Here is an 11,384-nt window from a genome sequence, read left to right on the forward strand (position 1 = left end):
AACGTGCTCCATGAACTTTAATGTGGTCGGAAAATGTAAGTCAAATCCACATTCTAATGCAACTTTTTTGTGAAATGCATTTTGATTGTATAATACACTGATATTTGAGGCAACTAAATGAGCATTAAAGAGAATGAAAGCTTTTGATTGTGACATCATAATAGAACAACATAAAAACAAAATGCTTCATGACGTATTTCATGTAACAAACTCAACAAAATAAGAAATAAACATCAAACAAAATGCATAAATTCGATAAGAATGGGAATAACTATCTTCTCATTTATTATTTGTGATCATTAATGCTGATTTAATGATCGCAAACATCCGTTTTAACGGCTCCATTTACGCAGCCCCAGTAAAACTCTGTTTAAACATTAAACCATTAAATCAGCATTAACAATTACAAATAACGAATGAGAAGACAGTTATTCCCTAAATCCTAACCAAGTCTGGTAGTATGCATCTTTGATGTATCATCTCTGCAAGTTTGGAACATAGGGCTTATAGTTATTTTTGAATGAACCTGCTCCAAAAACTTTCACCTGGTCACTCATTCGATCAGATCCAGCATCTGAAGCAAGTCTCGTAGTGTGCCTCCTTATACGTATAATCTCTGCAAGACTGGTCAAAATAGGCCTTATAGTTACTTGGAAATGAGTAAAAACTTTAACTTTCTCCAAAAACCTTAATCTGCAGCAAAAACATAAACCTTTACTTAGTGGATTTATCACAGCATGCCTATATGTTTGGTGGCATAGAGCAGAGAATCAGAGAAACATTGTTTCTTTTCCATTTGTCCTTTTGGTTGACCCTACAAAGAGGATTCCTACAAAGGGGCACAACTCTGCAAAGTGTGGACTGGACTATTCCCAAAGCAGAGATGCAGCCGAGGGACATAAATTTGCATAATATTCAAACATCATATTTGCAAAATTTGCAAATGCTGAAATTACGCTACTTTTGCATGATAAAATAGCAAATATTTCGAGCAGCAATTATCCTATTGAAATCAAGCGTCTCAGATTGTGCTGGATCTACTAATGATAACCAAAATGATAATGATTTTTACATGCACTAGGGACTACTCACTATTTTTATACATACTTCTATAAAGCTCATTCTAACCTTGTAGCTTGTTGGAAAGTTTTTCTTGTTCTTTGCGGACCCTTTCCCCAACTAGTCTGGAGTTTTCTAGTTTCTCTCGTGTTTCATGATATTTATACATTGTATACAGCCATCCCAGCAAAACAAGAGCTATGACAACAGTTTTAATGGCTCCTGAATTTCGTGTCATCGTTGTGTTTGTGGATGCAAACATTTACAACAAAAAGTCAAGCTGACAATCACCTAGAACCAGGGTGACACGTTTCCTCCTGTCTGCATCAAAACAAATATGGCGACGTGTCAACACTGAATTGTGGGAATAGGTTTACCTGTCTGAAAGGTAGAAATAAAGGTTGGTCGAGTAAAATTAAATAGCGCATGAATAAATGCAGACTTTACACCATATACAGGAGTAATTTATCAATATTAAAGACCATTACCGTTGCAAATTCGTAAACCACCAGTTAAAAAAAAATGTTTCGACACATCAACTCGTACACCGACACATTCCGAATCCGAGAAATCGATACAAAAAGTATTCGTATAACTTCGGTCTTTTCATGAACCCACCTAGGCAGAAATTGGGGCTGAAAATGACAAAAGATAAAACAAAAAAAATGTATCCGCTACATAATGACCCCAAATTTATCACTTATTCAAAAAATTAAAAAACCACGGATAATTTTAGGCTAATTTGTGTGTGTGTGTCGGGGGGAGGGGGGGGGTAACATTGACAAGATACTTGAAAATACAAAATGTCTATTATCGGGAAAATAGGTGTAAACCACAGCATTCATGTTTTCTAGAATGAAAATTAGTAATATATATTTCCAGTTTCCATATGGGAAACATGCAGGGAAACTACAGGTTGTTTGCTTCCATGTCGGGAATCTACGTGGAAACCACTACTGCATGTTTCCAAGGTTTCCCATATTGGGAAACTTACAGGAAATCACATCACAGGTTGATTGTTGCCATATCGGGAATCTACGTGTAAACCACTATGTGGTTTTCCATAAAATGGAAACTACTGATGACACGATTCCCAAATGTGTTTCCATCAGGTTTCCAAATTTTGTAAACCTGGCTTTTCATCCTGTATTTTGACAAGCAAAAAATAAAAAAAAAAAAAAAGAAAGAAAGAAAAAAACAAACAAACTAAAGGAATGTTCGCCCATGGATACTCGAAGATTACCTGTTAAAGGTGCTTAGACACAGATTTGAAATTAATATTTACTCAAATTTTCTGTATAATTTCATGACTTATATGTTGCTATAGCATTTCATACGAAAATTTGATAAAAATCTTATTTTATCTGGAAGTTATTGAAACTTCGAATTTCTGGACGCGTTTGATAGACACATTCTTGCACTTTCACAAATTTTAACTTTATCCTTAGTACTTTAGAAAAGTAGCAATTTTGTTGTTTATTAATGAAAAATTTTAAAACTATAATGCAGAAATTCTAGAGTTGAAATGTAGAAAGCAAAATCCTCTCACCAGTATTGTCAGACCGTGTTCAGTGGTGTGTGCAGAGTTTAACAATTGAACACACCCGGTGAAACGTAAACATTACAACAACAGAGCTCGTGCCCTGTTTAAAAACAGTTTACGTTTCACGGGTGTATTCAATTTGTTAAACTCTGTACACAACTACACAACACTGAGCACGGGCTGACAATACTTAAATGAGTGGGTTTTGCTTTCGCACATTTTTACTCTGAATTTTCTGGATTATAGATGTAATATTATTCATTAATACACAACAAAATTGCTACTTTTCTTAAGTACTGTATAGGGGATTAATTTCACGGGTTGTAATATTCATGTTTTTCTCTCTTCTGACACGATCGCGGTTTGTTGAATTCGCGGAATTGGTATATAATAAAAGCTACCTCCCTTGTCTATATCCGTTTAATCAATAGCTAGAACGACATTAATCAGCGTTATGTATTCACTTCACGAACAACAGGGTAGGTTTATATAAAATAGTTAAATTTGTTAATTAATTGACGATTAATTAAGACAAGTGCAGTTATTAAAAGTCCTTGACTATAAACGTCGAATGACTTTCCTATGTGCTATTACGTTGAATGCATGTACACCCCAAGATCTTCTTTCCGAAGGGATAATACATCGCGGCGAAAAACTACTGGAGGGTAAGAAATGTGTTAATGTAGGTCGACGAAATAATATCCTTCCACATCTTCAGCAAGTTCAATAGTTATCTGAATGATTTCTTAAAAACAAAATGTCGATAATAACATGATAATGCAGGTAACAAACACACGTAGCAACATAGTTACGCACGGGTAATCAAATCCCATGACCCACGTGTTTTGATTGATTAAACATGTATCGTTGGCGATTAAAACAGCTTTTTTTTCTTTTTTTTTTTTTTTAACAAATACGGGTTATTATCTGCTGATCTAAATTAAAGTAAAGCGTGATACTAAAATAATTGAATGACAAGTACGACTCGTAATTACTGAAATGACCATCTACTGCATGTATATATACCTATCGTAGTCTATTCTCAAATTTACAAATATAACATGGAGGTTATTTAAAACTTATTCACTGTTTCTTTAATTCACGGATTAATTGACACCGTGAATATAGCGAATATTAACACCGCGAGTTATTTTCCCCCTATACAGTATTGAGGATAGAGTTAAAAATTGTGAAAATGCAAGGATGTGTTAATCAAACGCCTCTCGAAATTCGTAGTTTCAATAATTTCCAGATTAAATAAGGTTTTAATTTTATTTTCGTGTGAAATGCTATAGAAACATATAAGTTGTGATATTATACAGAAAATTTAAGAAAATATAAACTTCAAATCTGTGTCTAAGCACCTTTAATGTTACCTGTTACAATACCACGTGCCTGAATTCAGTGAAACCAAGATCAGGCCCATAGAACACGGGGGAGGGGGGAGGAGCCCCCACTTTTTTCTGAGTATACTACATGTATTTCGCTAAAGTAAAGTAAATTTTCAATATTAGATACTGCCCCCCCCCCCCCCGGCCCCATACACACACAATTTTTGTTGCTGTAAGATCGAGCACTGGCAAATTCCAGGATTTGGACAGTTAAGACTTAAGGATATTTTTTACCCTTTTTTAATTACATGCATATCATTTTATTTATTTATTTTTTTATTTATTTATTTATTTTTTTTTTTTTTTGCTTGTCAAGAAATTTTTGGTAGTTGATAGTGCCCCCTCAACTGAAAATGTATGGCTGTGCCCCCCAAACTGAAATTGCTTCCTACGGGCCTGGATAGGATATCATTTTAAAGGACTACATGTGACATGATAGTACAAAAAAAGCAATGGAGAGAGTTTGAAATTAAAATGATACATGTATTCCTTTTCCTCCCTAATATTTCGGCAAAAGCAGGTAATTTTTACCTCCACTTAGTAAGGTTATTCATGTTGTAAATTTTGCATTTACCTCCATCTAGTAAATTCAAAATTTACAACATGATAGCACGGTGGTGGTACGTGGTCCCCCCTTCAATAATCGATATACATTTGTATAGTATAGACCACAAAGCTACTTTATGGATGTACCCTCTCATTTATTACTTCTGATGACCTTGTTTCCTCTTTGTCAAGGAACGTTTGCTTGGTAGTGTCCCCCAACTGAAAATGTTTGGTTGCCCCCCCCCCTCCCCACTTAAGCTGCTTCCCAGTGGCCTGGAATTTTGTGACTTTGGCGTCCATATACATGTATATGGATCACAATCAACAGAGATACACGTAATTTGAATTAAATACTGATCGAGTTACTGTAAAATTCACAATACCACAGAATATCATAGATATCGTTTAATAAACAACACTTTTTAATTTCAAATTCATACAAGATGCAAGTCGTTTTTTTGGGTGGGGTGGGGTGGGGTGGGGGGGCTCTTCTTCACATTTGTGTGCTGAGAGAGTCTAAGGGTATCAAAAACACCTGGCTTGCAAACACGGAGAGAATGGATTGTGGGTACTTTTAAAAATAAATTAAAAACTGCACTTCAAAGTATAGGCACGCAACGTGCGTTGTTTCAACGCTGACAATATACTTCAACGTTCTTACAAAGTAGAAACACTTTTGAAGATGCAAAATATTTTCAACGTTGAATGTTTGTTGATATTTCAACTTTGAAACAACGTTTAAGAAGATATTTTCGACAGTTACAATTAGTTACATAGGGGGAGGGGGTAACAGCCCTTCATTTCAGTGGAGAAACTTGACCCCTAACTCCCAAGGATGCTCTGTGAAAAGCTTGGTTGAAAGGACTATATTCTGTAGTGGCCAGTATCTGCCCCCAAAATAAAACTTTGATGGAGAAATCTTTAATTATGTTCTAAACCAGGTGGATATTTGCAGACTTCAAAGCATTAAATATTTTTATCAACTATGACATCATTAGTTAGATATGACGTCAATAAAATGACGTAAATTCCAAATTGCAATGCTTTTGAGAGAAAATAGCGTATTTTACGTCGGTATTTTGATTGGAAATTATCGAGCGCAGGTCTGCTCAGACTAGATCTTTTGATATAATGTGTAGAATGATAATATCAATGAAATATGTGAATATGGTACCTGAGCAAGCTTGCGCTCTATAAAAACTATAGTCAAAATTGAACAAACTCTGTGCATTTTGGCCTCTATTTTAAAAATAACGGAAATTCAAATAGTTTGTGACGTCACAGAGACAAGAAAAGCCAGCTAATTTTTCCAATTTCATAATATATTGTCTTAATTTGGATTATTTTATACAATATATGCACTATTTCTCATTTCAAGAGATTTTCAAAATTTGACTATTATGGGGGCAGGAATACGCCCTTACCGTATATAGTTCTTTGCAAACAAGACAAAAACATAGCCTGACTAACTCCTGAAGAAGTTCCATCTCAATATGAAGGTACAAACTACAAGTACACATAGTACGGGGGGCGGGGGATTTTTCCAGACAATCTTTTGCCTTGTGGTACAAGGTATTTTAGGATACTATCCCGATTTTACACAGCAAAATAATGACTTTATCTAATTTTAGAATTTGTAGCCCTGCATTATTGAAAGAAATATTAAGATTTTCATTTATTTATTTATCTTTTGCAAACATCTAAACCTTTCTGAGTCCCAGTCCCTTTTTAGGGTAGGGTTGGTGTTGGGGGGAAGGGGATGGGGGGCTTTTCAAGAATTCTTTTTTGAAGGCTCTTCTTTGAGAGACGAAAATGAAATACACTAGTACTTGTAGGTTAATACAGGTAAACATATGTAAATCAGGTCACTGAAAAGCGATATCATCTATATGTACTCGCAGAAAAGTAGGCAAAAGGTTTTGGAAACAAAAAGCCCCTGGATCACAATGCTCACTTGAGTCACTTTGATCCTGCTGTTCTGCATCATATTTACAAATTTATATGCACTCCTTTGTAAAAATTTGATCTCTCTCTGTGACCCCAACCCATACACTGTAACACAGGGACCATGATTTCAACAAACTCGAATCTACATCACCCCAGGATGCTTCCACATTATGACTTAACATAGCTTTCTTGAGAAGATTTTTCCCTATATAAACCTATGTAAAACTTTGATTCCCTATTGTGGCATTACCCATAATCAGACCATGACCTGAACAATTTACTATTTACACTACCTCAGGAAACTTTCATCTTTTCTGGTTCTTAAAATAAGATTTGAAAGGACCCCCACCCATATATTTCAATGCAAAACTTTGATCCCCCATTGTGACTCTGCCACCAGAGGACATGATTTGAACTATTGATAATTTACATTTTCCCATGAAGCTTTCACATAAGAATCAGCTTTTTTGATCCAGTGGTTCTTGAGAAGAAGATTTTTAAATGACCCCATCCTATTTTTGCCTTTCCTTGATTATCTCGTCTTGGAAGGGGGCTTGGCTCATGCATCCTTTCAAAAATTTAGAATCCCCTTTACCCAGGAATGCTTTGTACAAACTTTAGTTAAAATGGGCCCAGTGGTTCTTGAGAAGAAGTCAAAAATGTGGAAAGTTTACAGATGGATGGACAGATGCCGTACAACAGATGATCAGACTTGAGCTTTGAGTTCAGGTGAGCTAAAAATCGCAGAAAACAGCTGAAAGTAGGAGAGTCTTACTGAAATACACATAAAATCACCGATTTTCCCTAGAGTGCAATCCAAATGATAATCCGAAGAAAAAAGTTTAAGACTTTTTACATAGATGACTTCATAACAAATGCACTGAAGTCGATTCATCATTGCCGTTTTTAGTAAACAAATTTTGTGGCATATCATTTAATTTGGAACAGGGTTGAATTTGACCCCAAACATACCTTTCAAATCTCAACAGCATAAAACGCTATATAGAGCATAAATTGGACAACTTGTAGCTTTGTAAGTTCTTCTTAATAATAAGATTTTTAGGTCACCCGAGTCCCTCAGGTAACCTATTGTTATCTGTTTTTGTCCCTCGTCGTGCGTCGTCCGTTAACTTTTGAACATTTTCAACTTCTTCTCTAGAACCGCTATACCAATTTCAACCAATTTTGGCATATAGCATCTTTCGGTGAAGTGGAATAAAAATTGTGAATTTCATGGACCCTGCCCCCCTAGGGCCCCAGGGGTGGGGCTAAAACCATCAGAATTGATGCAATCTTTAAAAATCTTCTTCTTTACTCCTGGACATCAAGCAGTCAAACTCTTGGCATGATTGTAATAAGCAAAATTGTGAAATTCATGGCCCCAGGGTCAGGGGTTCTGGTGCTAGGGCGGGGCTATATAGATCGTATAGTGAAAGTACATTATTTCTTTGAAAATCTTCTTCTCTTCTCCTGGGTATCATTTAAACAAACTATGTGCATGGTTATTATATGCATTGATGCCTTTTCCAAAATTGTGATTTTCATGGCCCCCGGGTCAGGGGTTTTGGTATTAGGGCGGGGCTCTATTGATTTTTATAGTGAAAATGCATTTATTCTTTGAAAATCTTTTTCTCTGCTCCTGGGTATTATTTAAACAAACTAAGTGCATGGTTATGATAAGCATTGGTGCCTTTCCCAAAATTGTGATTTTCATGGCCCCCGGGCCAGGGGTTTTGGTATTAGAGCGGGGCTCTATTGATTTTTATAGTGAAAATGCATAAATTCTTTGAAAATCTTCTTCTCTGCTCCGGAGTATTATTTAAACAAACTAAGTGCATGGTTATGATAAGCACTGATGCCTTTTCCAGAATTGTGAAATTCATGGCCCCTGGGTCAGGAGTTCTGGTGTTAGGGCGGGGCTCTATTGATAATATAGTGAAAATGCATTAATTCTTTAAAAATCTTCTTCTCTGCTCCGGAGTATTATTTAAACAAACTAAGTGCATGGTTATGATAAGCATTAATGCCTTTTCCAAAATTGTGAATTTCATGGCCCCATGCAGGGTTGGGGAGGGGGGGGGGGCTCTATTGATTATATATATTGAAAAAGCATAATTTCTTTGAAAATATTCTTTTCTGCTCCTGGTCAAAAAGCAAAGAAACTAAGTATATAGTTATGATGAGCAAGAGTGCTTCTTCCAGAATTGCGAGTTTCATGGCCCCTAAGTCAGATGTTCTGGTGTGAGGGTGGGGCTCTATTGATAATATAGTGAAAATGCATTAATTCTGTTAAATAATCCTGTCTGCTCCTTAATATAGAGCAGATAAACAAAGTGCATAGTTATGATGAACAATTGTGCTTCATACAAAATTTTTAAAACTTATGGTTCCCAGGTTTTGGTGTTTCTCGGGGCCAGGGGTAGGGGTGGGGAGGGGCTACATTAATAATAAAGTGAAAATGTGTTAATTCTTTGAAAATCTACAACTAAGTGCTTAGTTATGATGATGAGGGTATACCTCTTCCAAATTTGTGAATTTCATGACCCTGGGACATGGGTTTTAGTGTTAGGGTAGGGCTGTGTTGAATCTATAGTGAAAATGCATTATTTCTTTGAAAATCTTCTCTGCTCCTTGGCATATTGAAGGCAAACAGAATAAAAGATTTAATGAGCAAGGATATTTTTACCAGATTTTTGAACATCAGAACCATTTGGTCGAGTGTTCTGGTCCTGGCCAGGGCTCTATTAATTTGTATTCAACTGAGAGAAGTTATTCCCCTTTGCCATTCATTTTTGATAATTAATCACTGTAAATAATGTATTTGAAAGTTAAAAGAATAAGAGAATTATGCCAAAAAAATTATTGTATAATACAAAAAGTACTTTCATAGTTTTAATGATCAGGTAGACTTGTAAATAATGAATAAATAAACATAGGTAATCAAAGATTACGAAGCTCACCTCGACGAAGGTTATCTATAAGTAAGGCAAATCTCGCATCATATTTTTTCTAGTTAGTGTTCATCCCAAGATCAATATCCATACAAGTTTGGTTTAAGAAGGACTTATAGTTACTTAGAAATCGGGCTCTCACACGACTTTTTGGGACTGGGGCCAGGGCTGTTCAAATTTAGAAAATTTTCATCATCTTAGGTAAAATTGGGAAAACCTGGTTCCTTATCAAAGTCGAATCAGCTTAAGAATATAGGTGGCATGCACTAATTTATACAGTTCAACACAGAACTAGTTTGTTTCACTCTCACTTGTTGGCAATTAAGTTTCATTGATTAAGATTTAAAAAAAAAAAATACTTTGCCATAAAAGAATTGGGAAATTTACACTTTGCTTTTGGGAAAAAAGGTACCTTTTTTGCATTGGGAATGGGGCTGTTCAATGGCCCCATTATAGAGAATCGAGAGCCCTGGAAATAGACCTGCTCAAAAAACTTTAAACCTGTTTACTATAATCAAGAAAATTTTGGTCAGTTCCAACATCCAAAGCAAGTCTTGAAGTTTTCATCCTTAGATCCACCGTCCATGCAAGTTTAATCATAACATGCCATAATATTATATAGCTACTCCAAAAACATTACCCTGGTCACTCATCTGGAAAATGTAGGTCAGATTCAGAATCCGAAACAAGTCTGAAAGTGTCCATCCTAAGATACATCATCCATGCTAATTTGATCAAAATATGGCTAAAATTCACTCATCTGGAAAATCTAGGTCAGATTCAGCATCCGAAGCAAGAGTGGTAGTGTCCATTCCTAGATGAAATCATCCATGCAAGTTTGGTTCAGGTAGGGCTTATAGTTACTTGGGAATGGAACTGCTCCAAAAAACTTTAACCTGGTCATTCATCTGGAAAATCTAGGTCAGATCCAGCATCCGAAGCACATGTGGTAGTGTCCATCCCTAAATGCATCATCCATGCAAGTTTGGTCCAGGTAGGGCTTATAGTTACTTGGGAATGTATCTGCTCCAAAAACTTTAACCTGGTCATTCATCTGGAAAATCTAGGTCAGATCCAGCATCTGAAATAGGTGTGGTAGTGTCCATCCCTAGATGCATCATCCATGCATGTTTGGTTCAGGTAGGGCTTATAGTTACTTGGGAATGGACCTGCTCCAAAAACCTTAACCTGGTCACTCATCTGGAAAATCTAGGTCAGATCCAGCATCCGAAGCAAGTGTGGTAGTGTCCATCCCTAGATGCATCATCCATGCAAGTTTGGTCGAGGTAGGACTTATAGTTACTTGGGAATGGACTTGCTCCTAAAACTTTAACCGGGACGCCAATGCTTATAAACGCCAACGCAGGGGGTATAGCATAAGCTCATCTCAACTTCGTCGAGGTGAGCTAAAAATGAGACAAAAATAACTTAATAAATGTTCTTCAAAGACCAAGAGAGGCCAATGTGAGAGGTCACAATATGGGGTTAAAAGTAGTACAGAAGAAGTAATAGTTTGTTGATCGTCTGCATGGTGATAGTGCTAAATGGGGGATAGATTAGAATTTAATGTACGAGTTGTAACTGAATACTAGACTAATTATTTCATTGATTCTGATCATCCTATTTCTCTTGCTTTTCGGTAACAAAGCTTCATCTATCAGTTTATTTTATACGCTATGGATCCTCTAAATTGTCGTATTATACACAGGTGACTGTTAAGGCCCTTGGGCCTCTTGTTAAAGATTTTTTTTCCAGTGAGAGATGTTTCTCTTTGGTCCTGGCCACAAGACCAAAATCTGAGACACATTTTCAAACTAGTAAAACTTTAGAAATAATTTTGGGGAAACTCTGTGTTTGTATGTGAATATTATACAAACATGCAACTTTTAAAACATGTTTGTTAAATAAAAATCAAGATATTCAAAATCTTAATCTCAGTTTATGGTC

At 36.0% G+C, this 11,384-nt stretch overlaps 1 protein-coding gene across 4 annotated transcripts in view; it reads right to left on the reverse strand.

Annotated features, from left to right (window-relative positions):
- Positions 1-1,569, reverse strand: part of LOC133197675 (Golgi integral membrane protein 4-like) — a 30,998-nt gene extending 29,429 nt beyond the window's left edge. For all 4 annotated transcript variants that reach the window (XR_009722438.1, XM_061333804.1, XM_061333805.1 and 1 more), the window contains exons 1-2: positions 1,548-1,569; positions 1,129-1,440 (exon numbers count right to left, since the gene is read on the reverse strand). Coding sequence is in view for 3 of the 4 variants with exons in the window: in XM_061333804.1 (XP_061189788.1) it covers positions 1,129-1,321 (193 nt within the window). In the remaining variant the exon portion in view is untranslated. The remainder of the gene's footprint in view (positions 1-1,128; positions 1,441-1,547) is intronic.
- Between the last annotated feature and the right edge of the window lie 9,815 nt (positions 1,570-11,384).

Source organism: Saccostrea echinata, unplaced genomic scaffold (assembly GCF_033153115.1).
Source record: "Saccostrea echinata isolate AGI-Se365-2 ecotype Australia unplaced genomic scaffold, CSIRO_AGI_Sech_v1 ptg000030l, whole genome shotgun sequence".
Classification (NCBI taxonomy): Eukaryota; Metazoa; Mollusca; class Bivalvia; order Ostreida; family Ostreidae; genus Saccostrea; species Saccostrea echinata.